Here is an 18,803-nt window from a genome sequence, read left to right on the forward strand (position 1 = left end):
ACTGGTGAAGTCCAAGTTCATCCCCTGTGGTTGGAGGGTTCCCAGTCGGAAGATAAGACGCTCCTCCTCCGACCGTCGCGTTGTTGTGGTTTGGCGGTGGATGAGTCCAATGACCTGCATATCCTCGGTGGAGTGGGAGGGGGAGTTGAAATGCTGTGCTACAGGGTGGTTGGGTTGGTTCGTCCGGGTGGCCCAGAGGTGCTCTCTGAATCGCTCCGCAAGTAGGCGGCCTGTCTCCCCAATATAGAGGAGGCCACACCGGCTGCAGCGGATGCAGTAGATGATGTGGGTGGAGGTGCAGGTGAATCTGTGGCGGATATGGAAGTTTCCTTTGGGGCCTTGGAGAGAAGTGAGGGGGGAGGTGTGGGTGCAAGTGTTGCACCTCCTGCGGTTGCAAGGGAAGGTGCCGGGAGTGGAGGTTGGGTCGGTGGGGGGTGTGGATCTGACAAGGGAGTCGCGGAGGGAGTGGTCTCTACGGAAAGCTGATAGGGGAGGGGAGGGAAATATATCCTTGGTGCTGGGGTCTGTTTGGAGGTGGCGGAAGTGACGGCGGATGATGCGCTGTACATGGAGATTGGTGGGGTGGTAGGTGAGGACCAGTGGGGTTCTGTCCTGGTGGCGGTTGGAGGGGCGGGGCTCAAGGGCGGAGGAGCGGGAAGTGGAGGAGATGCAGTGGAGGGCACCGTCGACCACGTTGGGGGGGAAATTGCGGTCCTTGAAGAAGGAGGCCATCTGTGTTCCCCCCCGACGTGGTCGACGGTGCCCTCCACCGCATCTCCTCCACTTCCCGCTCCTCCGCCCTTGAGCCCCGCCCCTCCAACCGCCACCAGGACAGAACCCCACTGGTCCTCACCTACCACCCCACCAATCTCCATGTACAGCGCATCATCCGCCGTCACTTCCGCCACCTCCAAACAGACCCCAGCACCAAGGATATATTTCCCTCCCCTCCCCTATCAGCTTTCCGTAGAGACCACTCTCTCCGCGACTCCCTTGTCAGATCCACACCCCCCACCGACCCAACCTCCACTCCCGGCACCTTCCCTTGCAACCGCAGGAGGTGCAACACTTGCGCCCACACCTCCCCCCTCACTTCTCTCCAAGGCCCCAAAGGAAACTTCCATATCCGCCACAGATTCACCTGCACCTCCATCCACATCATCTACTGCATCCGCTGCAGCCGGTGTGGCCTCCTCTATATTGGGGAGACAGGCCGCCTACTTGCGGAGCGATTCAGAGAGCACCTCTGGGCCACCCGGACGAACCAACCCAACCAACCTGTAGCACAGCATTTCAACTCCCCCTCCCACTCCACCGAGGATATGCAGGTCATTGGACTCATCCACCGCCAAACCACAACAACGCGACGGTCGGAGGAGGAGCGTCTTATCTTCCGACTGGGAACCCTCCAACCACAGGGGATGAACTTGGACTTCACCAGTTTCTTCATCCCCCCTCCCCCCACCTTGTCTCAGCCGAATCCCTCCAGCCCGGCACCGCCTTCCTGACCTGCAGTCTTCTTCTTGACCTCTCCGCCTCCATCCTACTCCGACCTATCACCCTCACCTTGACCTCTTTCCACCTATCACATTTCCAACGCCCCTCCTCCAAGTCCCTCCTCCCTACCTTTTATCTTCTCCTGCTGAACACTCTCTGCTCATTCCTGAAGAAGGGCCTGTGCCCGAAACGTCGAATCTCCTGTTCCCTGGATGCTGCCTGACCTGCTGTGCTGTTCCAGCAATAAAGTTTCAACTTTGATCTCCAGCATCTGCAGACCTCACTTTCTCCTGATGTGACTGGTGAAGACTAGTACAGGGTGTGGGAGGGTCGATATGGACTTGTTGGGCTGAAGGGCCTGTTTATATTCGGTAACCAACTCCATTGACCCTCAGTCAACCCACATTCAATAGGCCTTTCAGACAGTCTCCAACCCACACAGATTTCTCTGTAGTTTTATTAGGTATTCATATAACTATAGACGAGTTAGCTTAACATCGTCATTGGGAAAATATTAAGAGTTTATTGTAGAAGGATTGAATAGCAGAGCATTTAGAAATACATAACACGATGAGGAGAGTCAACACAGTCTCATGAAGGGGAAATCATGTCTGACACATTTACTGCAGTTCTTTGAGGAGGTAACAAACAGGATAGATAAAGCAGATGTAATATATTTAGAATCCATAAGGTGTTGCATAAAGGAGCACACACTGGGCAGCTTAATAAGATAAGAGCCATGTGTTGGAGGTAGGATGGCAGATGCAGTATAACGAGAATTCATGGGAGGCTATCCACTTTGGCAGTTAAAACAGATCAGAGTGAATGGTGGAGCAGGTTCGATGGGCTGAATGGCCTAGTCCTGCTCCTATGTTCTATTAGCATGGAACTAACAGAAGACAAAGAGTTTGGATAAGGAGGACATTTTCAGGATGGTAAGCTGGAACCAGTGGTGGGTCACAAGGATTATGTTAATTTAGATAGATAGATTTAGATAGATTCCCTACAGTGTGGAAATAGGCCCTTCAGCCCAACTCCACACTGACCCCCCCAAAGAGTTCTGGAGCCATAATTATTTACAACATATTAATTAGGAAATTAAATGTACCATCACCAAGTTTTCAGATGATACAAAATTAGGTGGGAGGCAAGTGGGAAGGTGGCACAAAGCATCTATTGAGGATACAGACAAATGAGCAAAGTCTTGGCACATGGAGTATAATGTGGGGAAATGTTTGGCAGGAAGAATAGAGGAGCTGAATATTATTTAGATGGAGAAAGCTAAAGGTGGAGGTGATGAAAACAGAGGGATTTGGAAATCCTTATGCATGAATCATAAAATAATAACATCCAACTTCATTGGGTAACAGCAAAGCCAATGGAATTTTAGCTTGTATTTCAAAAGAAATAGCATATAAAAGCAATAGAAAAGATGCTGTGAAACCTGAAAAGGTTCAGAAACGATTTACAAGGATTTTCACAGGACTGGAGGGTTTCAGCTTTAGGGAGAGGCTAAATAGGCTGGGACTGTTTTCCCTGGAGCATCGGAGGCTGAGAGGTGACCTTAGAGGTTTATAAAATCATGAGGGGCATGGATAGGGTAAATAGGCAAAGTCTTTTCCCTGGGGTGGGGGAGTCCAGAACTAGAGGGCATAGGTTTAGGGTGAGAGGGGAAAACCTTAGAAGGACCTAAGGGGTAACATTTTCACATTGAGGGTGGTGCATGTAGGAAACAAGTTGCCAGTGGAAGTGGTGGAGGCTGGTACAATAACAACATTTAAGAGGCATCTGAATGGATATATGAATAGGAAGGGTTTAGAGGGATATGGGCCAAATGCTGGCAAATGGGACTAGATCAGTTTAGGATATCTGGTCAGCATGGATGAGTTGGACTGAAAGGTCTGCTTCCCTGCTGCATAACTCTATGCTTTTATAAAAACAGGCAGGTATTGGTGCTAAGTGCACTCCTAGGATATAGTGAACCATTCTGGTCCCCACATCGAAGTAGAAATATTGGAGGCAATGTAGAGAGGTTTCACCAGGCTGACCCCAGGAATGGAGAGACCTTAATGAAATGTAACATACATAACGGACCTGACAGGGTAGATGGGGGAAAGTTGTTTCCCTTTGTGGGAGAGTCAGGGACCAGAGAGAATCATCGCAGAATAAGGGTTTGCACACTTAAGACAGAGATGAGGAAGAATTTGTTCATCTCAGAAGGTACTGAATCTGTGGAAGTCTTTACTGCAGAGGACTCTCGAGGCTGAGGTGTTAAATGTATTCAAGGCCGAGATTGTTAACCAATAAGGGAATCAAGGGTTATGGGATAAAGATAGAAATGTGAAGTTCAGGATTATCAGATGAGCCATGATCGCACTGATTGGCAGAGCAGAGCTGATGGGCTGAATGGCCTACTAAGTTCATTTGTTTTATGGTGTATATGAAAGTGTTTTACAGCACTTGCTCTTCACTTGTTAAATATCGACAACATTGAACTGGAGGTGATGAGATGGTGATGGTAAAGTGGAAAATTTGCTGGGCCATGAGGTTATAGACACAAAAACAGAAGTTGCTGGAAAATCTCAGCAAGTCTGGCAGGGTCTGTGGAGAGAAAGCAGAGTTAACGTTTCAGGTTCAGTGACCCTTCCTCATTAACTCTGATTTCTCTCCCCAGATGCTGCTGGACCTGCTGAGCTTTTCCAGCAACTTCTGGTTTTGTTTCTGATTTCCAGCATTCACAGTTCTTTCGGTTTTTTCATGAGATTCTAGAGTCTGCCCACAGTGCCTCATGGACACCCTGTACTGAGTTAGAACATAGAACATTACAGAGCAGTACAGGCCCTTCTGCCCTCGATGTTGCGCCGACCTGTGGAACCAATCTGAAGCCATCTAACATACACGATTCCATTATCTGAAAGCGAGTGCTTCCAAATAAACCTACTGGACTAACTTGGTGTTGTGTGATTTAACTTTGTCCACCCCAGTCCAACATATCATCCATATGGTTATGCAATGACCACTTAAATGACCTTAAAGTTGGCAAGTCTACTACTGTTACAGGATCTGTTTGGAGCCTGTCCATTGTCTATTGTACTTACTATGTAATTGAAACTCGAATACCTTATGTCAACATCGGGAGTGTATGCAAACTTCTCTCCTGCCCACTGGTCAGCGCTACACGGTGGGTCAGGGGGGTCACTCCCATCCAGATCCCATTCCATCTCCTCATCATCCTCCTCAAATAATCTATTTCTGGGGTTAAACTCTGAAGAGCAAGACAGAGTAAAGATATAAGGGAAACACGGCATCATCATTGAAACCCCACTATCAACATCCTGGGGATTACCATTGACTACAACACAACTGAACTCACCACCTAAACACAGAGACTACAAGAGCAGGTCAGAGGCTGGGAATCCTGCGGTGAGTAACTCACCTCCTGACTCCCTAAAGCCTGTCCACCATCTATAAGGCACAAGTCAGGAGTGTGATGGAACACTCCCCACTTGCCCCTGGGTGGATGCAGCCCCAATAACACTCAAGAAGCCCGACACCATCCAGGTCAAAGCAATCCGCTTGATTGGCACCACATCCACAAACATCCACTCCCTCCCACCACCAGTGCAGTGTGTACTATCGACAAGATGCACTGCAATCAGACATAGGTCTAGCCAGGGTCGGCCAAATGCCTGGATGGATATGGACACAGGCACGGACATCCATGGAAATGGACGCACGTGGAAATGGACATCCGCGGATAGGGACACGGAGACCCACGGAAACAGACACCCACAGATACGGACACGGACACCCGCTGACATGGATTTACAACTTGCCAGTTGAAGGTGATGTCGCTTTCGGACAGGGGCAGAAATATCTGATGGGTTCTGTCTCTCGCTCCCTGTGATATATCCTCCTTTCAGTCCCATTCTTTGACCAGAGGCAAGGGGGAATATTCAACCACTTCAAGATGAACAACTCCTCCAGTGGGGCCTGAGAGAGATGAACAACAATGAAGTTGCAAAAACCTTACATCATTCACTATTAATGTGGACAGCTCCCTTTCCCACATCCTCAGGTACCACTCCCTCCCCCACTATCCCCAGGCAACCCCCTCCCCCAATAACCCCAGACACACACCCTTCCCTCACCAACCCCAGGAATCCTCTCCTCCCTAACCCCAGACACCCCCTCCTCTCACTGACCCCAGACACCCCTTCCCTCACTGATCCCAGACACCCCTTCCACCTTGCTGTAATTTCTAATATCCTCCTCCATCACTGTCATCTCAGATACCCACTTCATTAACCCCAGGTATATCCCCTCCCCACACTGCAATCAGCAGATGCCCCTCTACCCTCCAAATACCCTCCTCACCAAGTCCTTACATCCCTTAACCTCACTGTAACCAACAGATGCTCTCTTCTCCCAGATACCGCCAACTATTCCCAAGATATCCCTTCCCTTCACAGGAAAACTGTAATATACCCCCCACCCCCTGTCCCCGACTCTCTGCATCCAGCTCAACGATTGCCTCTAATTAATGGCCTGCTAACCACGGAGTGAGGTACAATTACTAATGTCAATCCAACCTTTTCCAGGTCTCTCCTTATTTCTGGTTCCAGCTCTTTCTCGTGCAGAATTCCCAGTGGCAGCAATTCCAGAACCTTGGAGCAGTAGAAGATATCTTCCTTGATGGATTCAATTTTCTCTTTGAGCTGAAACGATCACAGCAGTAAAATTCACAGTGTCGCATGACACTGATTGCTCTGGGTCACAAGCAGACTGGCCCCCTGCCCACTCACACAGAGAGACTGCTGGGAGATTTACACCAAACAAGTTTGAGGTGGCACAGTGGTTCAGTAGTTAACACTGCTGCCTCACAGCACCAGGGACCCAGGTTCGATTCCAGCCTCGGGTGACTGTCTGTGTGGAGTTTGCACATTCTCCCCGTGTCTGCTTGGGTTTCCTCCCACAGGTTAGGTGAATTGGCCATGCTAAATTGCCCGTAGTGTTAGGTGCATTAGTCAGGGGTGAATGTAGGGGAATGAGTCTGGGTGGGTTGCTCTTCGGAGGGTTGGTGTGGACTTGTTGGGTCGAAGGGCCTGTTTCCACACTGTAGGGAATCTAATCTAAAAGTAGTTCACACTGATCACGTGACAGCACTACGTCCAATTTGAAAAAGGAGAGGAGCCTCAGATTAATATCTCATCCAAATGGCATTGCACTGCACAGTTCGATCAGCCCTAGATTATGTCCCAAGGCTTCTGAAGTGGAGTTTGATCCCACAATATCCTTACTCTGATATGTAAGTGTCATGGCCAAAACCATAATAAACACTTGAAATCCTCACTAAATGCTTTGTTCTCCAATATGGGACCAAATCTCCCAATCCTACCAAATTCCCATGTGACATCCTTCCATTACCCACATCTTGCCTCAGCTGGCAGACATTGACAATACTGTGGATGTTACCTGGACTGAAATGTTTGAGCTACAAGGAGAGGTTCGATAGGCTGGGACTTTTTTCCCTGGAGCGTAGAAGACTGAGGGATGGCCTTAAAGAGGTCTATTTAAATCACGAGAGGCATAGATAAGGTAGATAGCCGACAGCTTTTCCCCAGGGTAGGGGCAACTAAAACAAGAGGGCATAGGTTTAAAGTAGCAGGCAGAGATATAGAAGTGTCAAGAGGGACAACTTGTTTCACACAGAGGGTGGTGAGTGTCTGGAACAGACTGCCAGAGGTAATAGAGGAGAAGATTCCAGCCTTGGGCGATTGTCTGTTTGGAGTTTGCACATTCTCCCCGTGTCTAGCTGGGTTTCCTCCCACAGTCCAGGCTAGGTGGACTGGCTATGTGCAGGCTAGGTGGATTGGCTATGGGAAATTGCTCAGGTGAAAATGAAGGCTGAGGATTAGAATGGTGCGGCAAAAGCATAGCAGGTCAGGCAGCATCTGAGAAAAATTGCCCCATGCAAGGTCACGGGGATAAGGTGGGTCTGGGTGTGATGTTCTTCAGAAGGTCAGTGTGGACTTGATGGGCTGAATGGCCTGTTTCCACACTGAAGGGATTCCTTGATTCTATACAAAGAAAATCTAATGAATTAATTAAACACGATTTTCCTTTTACAAAACCATGTTGGCTCTGCCTGACACTGTTATGATTTTCAAAGTGTCCTGCTGTAGCTTCCTTAATCATGGATTCCAATACTTTCCCCATGACAGACGTTAGGATAACTGGCCTCTCATTTCCTGCTCTTGGTCCCTTTGGTTTCTTTGAGTGAACTGTTACATTTGCAATTACTCTATCCACTCGGAACCTTCAGAAGCTAAAGGAAGATTATAACCAATGCATCTACTCTCCATGTTGCTGCTTCCTTTACCACCCAGGACACAGTAACACAATTACACTCTGGGATGCTCAAGGAGCTTGAATGAGGAGGGGCACAGAGATCCTGGAGGGTTGTGGGTCTGGAGGAGATTACAGAGATATGAAAGGGAGAAGACTAGAGAGTGAGTTATAGTTAAAACTGAGAATTTTAAAAATCAAGAACTTGTCAGTCCAGAGATGGGGAGGAGATAGATGAAATTAGCTTGATGTCATTTAAAACATGGGTAGCAGAAAAGTCATGTGAGAGATCAGACTTGTTATATTTGATTCAATTTATTATTGTCACATGTGCCTGGGTACAATGGAAAGTTGTGTTTTGCATGTAGTACAGGCAGATCATACCACACAAAGGACACAGGGTGATTGAACAGCGTGAGGAATATAAAGTTATGACTGCAAAGGAGGTGCAGGGAAAAAAACAAGATCAGCATTAGATTTGAAATTTGTGAGGTCCATTCGGAAGTCTAAGAAGATTGTTAGTCATTTTTACAGACTTAGAATTGAGGTTTAAAACTGCAGAACGATTTGTAAGAAATATGACAATAAGATCTGATGCGATCATATCAATGAGGCTTTCTGCTCGGTTTTGTGAACACGAATATTCAGGTTACAGGTGCACACAATCTTTTATCCGAAATGTTCGGGACCAGCTGGTTTTCGGAATTCAGAATTTTTCAGAATAAGTGGCAGTTTGATGGTGAAATTTTAAAAAAATCTTTCCAAGGAACAGACTTACTGTGAGTAACGGGCCCTGAAGCAAAATGAAGGCCTGTCAGTGCTAGGCCACGGCCCTACACGTCGCAACTGAGTGACACGCATCGAGTGAGTGTGGACTGGGGTTAACATGCCAAACAACCTCGTTAATGAGAAAAAAACTTCACAAAAACCCTTCGGACTTGAGCTTTTTGGATTTCGGGATTTCGGATAAAGAGTTGTCTACCTGTATTATATGATGAATGTGGAACTCATGAAATATACCTCTTTGAATCTGCGCCTTTGTGTTGGAGTCAGGATCTTTTGTAGTGTGGTCTTGCGAATGGCTTCCAGGGAAAACATTTGAAGCTTCTTGTTTTTGCAGAGTCCTCCGATGCGCACAATCCCTGTGGATTTAAACTCCAGCATCCCTGCAAACATCAGTGTCTCTCAGTTACTAACCACTGACTTGATTTGATTTGTTATTGTCACATGTATCGACATACAGTGAAAAGTATTGTTTTGTGCGCTATCCGGGCAAATCATACCTTACAGAAGTATATCAGGGTAATAGAACAGAATGCAGAATATAATGTTGCAGCTACAGAAAAGGTGCACAGTAAGATCTGCTCAAATATACGAGAGATCCGTTCAAAGGTCCAACAGTGGGGAAGAAACTGTTGTTGAATCTGTTGGTACGTGTTTCCAAACTTTTGTATCCTGCTTGTTGGAGGAGGGTGGAAGAGAGTATTACCTTTAAACATAAATCTAGGAGCAACAGCAGGCCATTCAGCCCCATTAGCCTGCTCCACCTTTCAATGTGGTCATGGTTATCCAACTCAGTCCCCTGTTCCCACTTTCTCCCCATACCCTTTGATCCTTTTAGCCCTAAGAATCATATCTAACTCCATCTTGAAAACATTCAATGTTTTGGCTTCAATCGCTTTCTGTGGCAGAGAATTCCACAGGTTCCCCACTCTCTGGGTGAAGAAACTTTTCCATATAGGAGTCCTAAATGACCTAATCCAAATCCTTAACAGTGTGACCCCTGGTTCTGGCCTTCTTGTTCGTCAGGAACATCGTCCCTGTGTTTACCCTGTCCAGTCCTGTTAGACCTTTATAGGTTTCTATGGGATCCCCTCCAAAATTCTTTTAAATTGGAGTACATGTCTTTTATTCAGTCACGGGACAAGGGACAGCATTTATTCATCACCCTTAATTGCTCTTGTCCAATTAGTTTGTCATACAGGAGTTGCACAGATACAGATTGAGACTAGAACATGAGAAAGTGTGCAACAGCTAAGCAATCATCCCGCTGACATCACGCCAGCGAAAGAGAAAGATGGGGCAGCTTACTAAGCAGCGTCCTCAGATGAGCAGGGTTTGGCCCCATCACCACAGTCTGACCAGACCACAGGGCTTGAAGCAGAACATCTGGTGGTCTCTGCTTTAACCTGAGGGTGACCATGCCTCAGGTGAGGGGAGATGGTTGAGGACGAGTCTCCTTCATGTTAACCTCAGCTAGAGTGGGAATTGAACCCCTGCTGTTGGCGCCATTCTGCAGCGCAAAGCGGCCATCCTGCCAACCCAGCCAGCACGGGCAAGGTGGATTGAATGGCCTCATTCTGCCGTGGAAGGTCTTTGGATTCTAGCTACCCTCAAAATGGTCACAGAAGGAGCTGCTCTCAGTGATCGGTGTAGTTTGAGAGAACAATGCAGCTCACTGGGCTAATACACAACACAGTTAGGAGCTAACTGGAAGGGAGTGGGATTGGAGTCACGTTTACTGGATAAAAACATCAGATTTCCTTCCCAACAACACCATCCTCACTTTCACCTCCCCCAACACTGTTTTCATTTTAGAAATGATGTTAAATACTGTTGCTGGGATACCATTGCATTGAAAACAATCACCTCACCTTCCACGAACTGCTCCAATATGTGCTTGGTGCTGCAGACAATCAGAATGGGGCTTGGGCTCCCCACTGTCTTCTGCCAGAGCTTCCGATTATGCAGCAGCAACTCCACCAGCTTTAACCCCAGGAAGGTCTTCCCTGTGTTAGCAGCAGCATACACACCACAGGTTACAGATATATACACACACAGAGGCAGAGAGAGAGTTACACAGTCTCTCGCACACACGCACGTTACAGACAGATAGTCACACTGTCTCTCTCTCTCTCACACACACACAAAACTCAGGCATAGATTCAAAGTCAGAGTCACAGACAAACACAGACTCAGACATACACACACCACACAGACTGACAAAAATTCACAGGGACACAGACACAAACACACGGCCCCAATAGCCTCTGATTCAAAGGTACGTTTCAGTTTGAGTCTAGACTGACCAATAGCTATCCAGATGTCAGGTACTGTCCTGGTAGTCTCTCCCCAAAGCCAGCTCCCAGATCAACCGGGGAGCCCATTCTGAGCTGCCCTGGGCAGGTGGAAATATAGCATGGTCATTAGGCTAATAATTTAGAACCTCCTGCTAATATTCTGGGCACACGGGTTCAAATCCCACCAAGGCAGATGGCGAAACAATAAAACAAAATTCTGGAATTAAAAGTTGACAAAATTGCAGCCACTGTCAATCATTGTTAAGTCCTTCCCAGTTTCCCTCATTAACTGAGGAACTTGCTTAGTCCTTTCACAGGGCAGTTAATTACTGTGGGTCTAGAGTCACACAGAGACCAGACCAGGTAATGATGGCAGAGACTCTCGGCATGGATTTCTGGAGCAATCCAGTGGTTGCTTGTTCATTATTCCTGGTTTATTTGATTTACTGAATTTTAATTCCCAGGCTCTTATGGTAAGATTTGAACTCATTAATCCAGGCCTCTGCATTATCAATTAACCAGCATAATCTAAGCTGCTTTTCCCAAGTATCCTTCAGGCAACATTAAAAACAGTCACCCTGTTATGTATTGAGCGTGGGAACTCTCTGCCTACAAATTGGCTGCAATATTGCAACATACATCTGTGGAATGATGGGAGATCTGCTCATCCCATCCTGATTCTGCCGGTAAACTATCACAACATTCACTCCCTCAGAAAACTGAAACCCAATGCTAGCCTATAAAGACTCCATGGCCAATTGGTCCTCCCAGGCCAATGGATCGTCCATGATCTCCTCAGCCAATCGATCCTCCCCAATTCTTCCTGGCCAACAGATTCTCTGATATGGCCTGACCTCGGTCTCCAGTCACGGAGACTGTTGCATCACCCTGGGCTGACATTATAAAACTACAAGGCCCTCCCTGAGCTCCTATGGATTATTGACAGTGTCTAGTTCCCTTATGACATGCTCTCAGCACAGACAGAAATCCTTGGCCACCTACCTGTCCCAGGAGGACCCTGGATCAGTGCAAACTCCCGCTTCAGGGCCTTCTGAAGAGCCTTCAGCTGAGACCTGTCAAAATGCTTCAGCCATCGCAGAGACCGGAAATCTTGCTGGAATGGATCGACTTTGTAGGTGTGCTTCTTTGTGAAGTTGTCACCTCGCCCGGTTGGGGTATTGCCAGGCCTGGTCGGGCTCCCACCTCGCCCGGTTGGGGTATTGCCAGGCCTGGTCGGGCTCCCACCTCGCCCGGTTGGGGTGCCGCTGTGTTGGTCCAGTGCTGAGCTGCTGCTCCTTTCTGTGAAGGTGACTTTCCCCAGCACTGGGCCAGGCCTCTCCTCCACTGACTGGAGCTCCTGGCATCTGATGCTGATAAACTGTTCAGCAGGACCAGAGCTTCCCTCTGCCATTGGATGGTGGTCCTCCACCTCCTCCATCTTTCTGTCACTCTCCTCCAGTGGGCTCAGCTCCTGTTCTGCGTCCTCCATTGCGGGATCCTCTGGGCTACCAGTCTCCTCAGACAGATCAATTGAATCCTCGGTCTCCAGCTCCTGTTCCACTCTCAGACTGGGATATCCCTCTGCGGTATGGCCTTGTTCCAATACTGGCTCTATCAATGGAGAGGTCTCCCCTTCCACTTCACTCTCCATCTTGAATTCAAGGCAGAAACAGAGGGGAGTCAAAGTGGAAGGTAAAAGAACAAGAATTGCAATAAATAAATCACAATAGTCTCACTCTCTCAGACTCACACACACACACAAATGCACATGACATGCACATATGCACGCACACAGGAACATTGGCGATAAGAGCAAGATTAGGCCCCTCAAAATGGTTTGTCATTTAATAAAATAATGGTTGATCTGTCTATGGTCACAACAGCAGAGGCGATGGCCTAATGATATTATCGCTGGACTGTTAACCAGGAGACCAAAATAATGTTCCGGGGCCCGGTTTCAAAGCCTGGCATTACAGATGGTGGAATTTAAATCCAATACAATCTGGAAATGAGAGTAACGATGACTTTGAATCCATTGACAACTGTCGGGAAAACCCATCTGGTTCACTAATGTCCTTTAGGGAAGGAAATTTGCACCTTTACCTGGTCTGACCTTCATGTGACTCCAGGCCCACTGCAAAATGCCAGATGAGCAACAAATGCTGGCTTAGCCAGCGAATGCCCTTGTCCAGTGACTCAATCAAAGCATTCCTGTCTGCCCTCATAACCTGTCTGTCAAAACTCTGCCTCAGCCTTGAATAAGTTCAATGGCATAGCTTACCACCACCATTTCCTGGCAGAGAATTCCAAAGACCCATCAACCCTGAGGAACGTTTCTCCTCATCTTCATATTAAGATTGAGACTTATTTTTCTAAACTATGACCCCCCCCTAGTTCCAGTCTCACCCACAGGGGGAGCCATCCTCCCAGCATCCACCCTATAGGGTCTCTTCAGGATGTCACCTTTAAAGACAGAGAGAGACAGGCTTTTAGTTAGTAAAGTGGTCAAAGGTGAAGGGGGAAAGCAAGAGATTTGGGTTGAGAAGCATATCCCCCTACTTGCGGAACGTTTCAGAGAACACCTCTGGGACACACGGACCAACCAACCCAACCGCCCTGTGGCTCAACACTTCAACTCCCCCTCCCACTCCGCCAAGGACATGCAGGTCCTTGGACTCCTCCATCGCCAGAACATAGCAACACAATGGCTGGAGGAAGAGCGCCTCATCTTCCGCCTAGGAACCCTCCAATCACAAGGGATGAACTCTGATTTCTCCAGTTTCCTCATTTCCCCTCGCCTCCATCTTGTCTCAGCCCCAACCCTCGAACTCAGCACCGCCTTCCTAACCAGCAATCTTCTTCCTGACCTCTCCGCGCCCACCCCCACTCCGGCCTATCACCCTCACCTTGACCTCCTTCCACCTATCGCATTTCCAACGCCTCTCCCCCAAGTCCCTCCTCCCTACCTTTTATCTTAGCCTGCTAGACACACTTTCCTCATTCCTGAAGAAGGGCTCATGCCCGAAACGTCGATTCTCCTGCTCCTTGTATGCTGCCTGACCTGCTGCGCTTTTCCAGCAACACATTTTCAGCTCTGATCTCCAGCATCTGCAGTCCTCACTTTCTCCTTTGAGAAGCACATCAGCCATGGTCAAATGTTGAAGCAAACCCAGTGGGCTGAATGGCCTAATTGGTTTCAACATCTTATGATCTTATGTATGTTTCAATAAGATCACCTCTCCTCCTTCCAAACCCCAATGGACACAGGCTCAGCTTGTTCAATGTTTCCTCACAATCTCACTGCAAGAATGAGTTGAATGAATTTTCACAAAAAGCATAGAACATGGAACATTACAGCGCAGTACAGGCCCTGGATGTTGCACCGACCTGTGAAACCAATTTGAAGCCCATCTAACCTACACTATCCCATTATCATCCATACGTTTATCCAATGACCATTTCAAAAGCAGATGGAGACTACCTCAAATACCGACCACGGAGGAATGGAGACAGTTCTCCACCAGGTAGACCTGAGGATTGTAATGAAAAGTTACAATAGCTCATGGATTTCCAGCGGCAAACTTAGGTTTTAGAAAAACACAGGATAAAATACTCAAACGCTCTTTGGCCCACTCAGCTGACCTATCTATATCGCCTTGCAGACTCTCTCCTCAATAACATTCTGTCCCGCTTACCTGGTGTCATTGCCAGAATTAACTACAGGATATTTTACCCTTGAAACCACGGCATTGACACATTTTGCAAATATTCAAAGCCCCAGTACTAATGTTTGTGGCATTCCCAGAGGTACATTCCGGATTAAGGGCTTTTGCCCGAAACGTCGATTTTCCTGCTCCTCGGATGCTGCCTGACCTGCTGTGCTTTTCCAGCACCACTCTTTATCAAGTCTAGTTACAGTTTGCCAATCTGGGAAAAAAAAAGGATCTGGTAAAGCACTCAGCCACTCAACGTTCTCCTATTTAATCCAATAATTTTGTAAAGACAGGGGTGGGAACACTGTTTTTGAAGCCAATTCACTCATGGGCGGTGGGCATCACTGGCAAAGCCAGCATTTGCTCATCAGCCTTGTGTTATGGGGTCACAAAAGCTGCTTCCCTGAAGGACGTGCGTGCACCAGGTGGGGCTTTGATGATGGACTCCTGATTTGATGAGCACCCTGGGGTGGGGGGGGGGGGGGGGAGAAGGAGAGGGACAGAGAGAGACAGGGAGAGAGAGAGAGACGGAGGGGGGAGGGAGAGAGGAGGAGGGAGAGACAGGGAGAGGGTGGGAGAGACAGGGAGAGGGAGGAAGGGATGAGGAGAGGGGGGGGGGTTGTGAGAGGTGGGGGGGACAAGGGGAGGGGGATGGGGTGAGAGAGAGGGGGGGGGTGTGTGAGGGGGAATGGGGTGTGAGAGAGAGAGAGAGAGAGAGAGAGAGAGAGAGAGAGAGAGAGATGGGGGGGCAAGAGGGGAGGGATGATGGAGCAGGAAGAAGTCAGAGGTCAGCCATGATCTTATCGTGTGATAGAGCAGGTTTCTAAGGTCTGAGGGCCCTCTTGCTGCTCTCATGCCCCTGTTTCTACGGCCTTCCTCATGCCAGACAAACCTTACCTCAGCGTCGAGCCCAGCCCTGAGGTTTCTGAGCAGGGGCAGCAGATCGAGGGCGAGGCCGCGTTGCCGGAGGTAGGCGGGTGGTCGGACCGAGGGTTTACACTTGACGATGTACCTCTGGAAAGGCAGCTGGTTGCCATCGATGGCCTGCAGCGTGAGCAGCACGTGGCGGTAAGCTTCGAAGAACGCCCGCGACTCCACCATGGTGAAGCGGTGCCCGTAGACCACTTTGGCCAACTCAGCGTGGTTGATGGAGAACCTGAGGTAGAGCAGCCCCTGGCCCAGGCACTTGGCGTCGGACTTGGCGACCGAAGCGAAGAAGATCTCCCGGCAATCAGGGGCCAGCAGGCAAACCAGGGAGCCCTTCTGCAGCCGCTTGGGAGCTGGCCGGCCCGCACGACGGGGCTGCTCGAAGCGGGCCTTGTACATGACCCCTTCCCACAGGCAGACCGGGTGCAGGACCTGGACGTTGCTGTAGACCCGGAGGCCGGGGGAGGGCTGCAGGAACCGGCTTCTCGGGGCCAGATAGGCCGCCAGGTCTTCCCTCAGCGGCTTGACAAAGTCTTCCTGCAGGAGGCGGAACTGAGTGTCCAGGTAGGCCTGGGCGCTCAGGTAGGGCCCCTCCACTTTGTTGGGAGATAGCGGAGTGGGCACCCCGGCACCCGCCACATCTCGGGAGCTGGGGAAGACGGACAGCTGACGGAAATCTCCGGGCTGTTCCTGCTGGCTGAAGAGGCCTTGCCCCTCGGCGCCCCCTCCTGGGAAGGCCTCATTGACCAAATGCTCCAGGTCCTGCAGCTGCTTCTTCCTGGGCCAGGAGAGCTCGGAGCCCGGGCCCTGGAGGCGCCGGAGCCGGGAACGGAGCAGGTCGGCCGGCACCGAGATCCGACTCCTGATACTCTCGGGAAAGGCCAGGCTGAGGTGCCGGAGGAAGCCTAGCAGGTGGTCCACCTCCTCCCCACCACAGCCATCCAGCCAAGCGATGGACTGGAGCAAGCTCTTCAGCAGGAACGCAGAGCGGACAGCAGGATGCAGGACGGAGCGGGTTTCCTCCTGGCTGCTGGCCATCTCCGCAGCCATCGTCAGGGTCCTCACCACCAACCGGACCTCCTGGTCTCCCAGCTCCATCCCGTCCAGCACCTCCACCAATGTCTCCCCGTGTCTCAGGAGGAAGGAGACCACAGTCATCTGCCGCTCGCTGTCCGCCAGGTCACTGAAGAACGAGCGGTAATCCAGCGCACCATCCCTGGGGTGTCCACCTCGGAGCGGAGCTGGGTTCCCTCTCGGAGATTCCCGAGCCATTTTACTCAGTGACTGCCCAAAGCCATTGTGACACACATCGATTCTCCGTCGTTTCCTCTCCATGTTGGGAACCGCCGAAGGCTTTCCTGCACAGTGGGGACAAACAGATCACACTTTAGCCCCGTTGCACATTTTCATTTGGGCTTCTCTATTATAAATCAGTCCCTCTTCTGCAGGAAGGACTGTGAACACTGGAGATCCGAAACAAACACAAACAGAGATTGCTGGAGAAACTCAGCAGGTCTGGCTCCATCTGTGGAGAGAGAAAAACACAGAGTTAACGTTTCGAGTTCAGTTCTTCAGAACTAATAGCCGCTCGGAAAAGATGGTGAGAAGGCGGGGGCAGAGGGAGGGGGAGGTTGAGGATAGGTGGAGAGGGGGCCCAGGAAGAAATACAATAAGAAAGCTCACCCCTTGGCGTGCCCATTTGCCACCAGGAGGTGGGGATCCCCAGTGGAGGGCTCTCTACGCAGGGGTCCTCCCCCTTTCTCTCGGGGATTTGGGGTGGAGGGTGCTGCACGCAGCAGTCCCCTGCAACCGCAGATTGCAGTGGTTCACGGACCCCCAGCCCAACTGCTTGTTCTGTGGTGCTGTGGAGTCCGTGGACCATGTACATATGGGACGTGGGCACTTGCACTCCCTGTTGTTGTGGTTCTGTTCGCCGAGCTGGAAATTTTTGTTGCAAACGTTTCGTCCCCTGTCTAGGTGACATCCTCAGTGCTTGGGAGCCTCCTGTGAAGCGCTTCTGTGGTGTTTCCTCCAGCATTTATAGTGGCCTGTCCCTGCCGCTTCCGGTTGTCAGTTTCAGCTGTCCGCTGTAGTGGCCGGTATATTGGGTCCAGGTCGATGTGTTTGTTGATGGAGTTTGTGGAAAAATGCCATGCTTCTAGGAATTCCCTGGCTTTTCTTTGTTTGGCTTGCCCTATAATGGTAGTGTTGTCCCAGTCAAATTCATGTTGCTTGTCGTCTGCGTGTGTGGCTACTAAGGATAGCTGGTCGTGTCGTTTCGTGGCTAGTTGATGTTCTTGGATGTGGATCGTTAGCGGTCTTCCTGTTTGTCCTATATAGTGTTTTATGCAGTCCTTGCATGGGATTTTGTACACTACATTAGTTTTGCTCATGCTGGGTATCGGGTCCTTCGTTCTGGTGAGTTGTCTGAGGGTGGCTGTTGGTTTGTGTGCTTGTACTCCCGTCTTGATTTCCTTAAAAACCACCTCCTCTGCTTTTGGTTGCACTTCAGCCCCACGCTCCTGGTCTTCGGGCACCCGGTACAGAGAAGGGAGGGCAGGTCTGAAGACTTCCTCGTGGGTCTGCTCCTGGGCCTGGCCAAATTGGCCATAAACAGGTCCAGGCAGCAGGCCGTGGAGGGGGTTGTTAGGGCCGACTGCCTGCCCCTCTTCCGCGGTTATGTTAGGGCCCGGGTGTCCTTGGAGAAGGAGCACGTGGTGTCCACCAACACCCTGGAGTTGTTCAGGGAGAGGTGGGCGCCGCAGGGAGTGGAGTGCATCATTTCTCCCTCCAACTCTATTTTGATTTAGTCCCTGCCCTCCCCTTCACTGTTTGATCACACAGCATTCCCGTTTGATGTGAAGGGCACCACTTTATCTTTGAAAGTTGCCACTCAGGTGGATAGAGCTTGTAAGAAGGCCTATGGTGTATTCCTATGGTGTATTAGCGTTCATTAGCAGAGGGATTGAATTCAAGAGTTGTGAGGTGATGTTGCAGCTGTACAGGACCTTGGTAAGGCCACATTTGGAGTACTGTGTGCAGTTCTGGTCGCCTCACTTTAGTAAAGATGTGGAAGCTTTGGAGAGGGTGCAGAGGAGATTTACCAGGATGTTGCCTGGAATGGAGAATAGGTCGTACAAGGATAGGTTGAGAGTGCTAGGCCTTTTCTCATTGGAATGGTGAAGGATGAGGGGTGACTTGATAGAGGTTTATAAGATGATCAGAGGAATAGATAGAG

At 49.6% G+C, this 18,803-nt stretch overlaps 1 protein-coding gene across 1 annotated transcript in view; it reads right to left on the reverse strand.

Moving 5' to 3' along the window:
• Positions 1 to 18,803, reverse strand: part of LOC122550345 (NFX1-type zinc finger-containing protein 1-like) — a 39,686-nt gene that overhangs the window by 18,284 nt on the left and 2,599 nt on the right. The window contains exons 2-8 of the mRNA XM_087987674.1: positions 15,536 to 16,923; positions 11,928 to 12,576; positions 10,500 to 10,634; positions 8,866 to 9,011; positions 6,090 to 6,215; positions 5,334 to 5,490; positions 4,618 to 4,762 (exon numbers count right to left, since the gene is read on the reverse strand). Coding sequence (XP_087843800.1) covers positions 4,618 to 4,762; positions 5,334 to 5,490; positions 6,090 to 6,215; positions 8,866 to 9,011; positions 10,500 to 10,634; positions 11,928 to 12,576; positions 15,536 to 16,923 — 2,746 coding nt within the window. The remainder of the gene's footprint in view (positions 1 to 4,617; positions 4,763 to 5,333; positions 5,491 to 6,089; positions 6,216 to 8,865; positions 9,012 to 10,499; positions 10,635 to 11,927; positions 12,577 to 15,535; positions 16,924 to 18,803) is intronic.

Source organism: Chiloscyllium plagiosum, unplaced genomic scaffold, assembly GCF_037043375.1.
Source record: "Chiloscyllium plagiosum isolate Xiang-an unplaced genomic scaffold, Cpla_swu_hap1 HiC_scaffold_5, whole genome shotgun sequence".
Taxonomy (NCBI): domain Eukaryota; kingdom Metazoa; phylum Chordata; class Chondrichthyes; order Orectolobiformes; family Hemiscylliidae; genus Chiloscyllium; species Chiloscyllium plagiosum.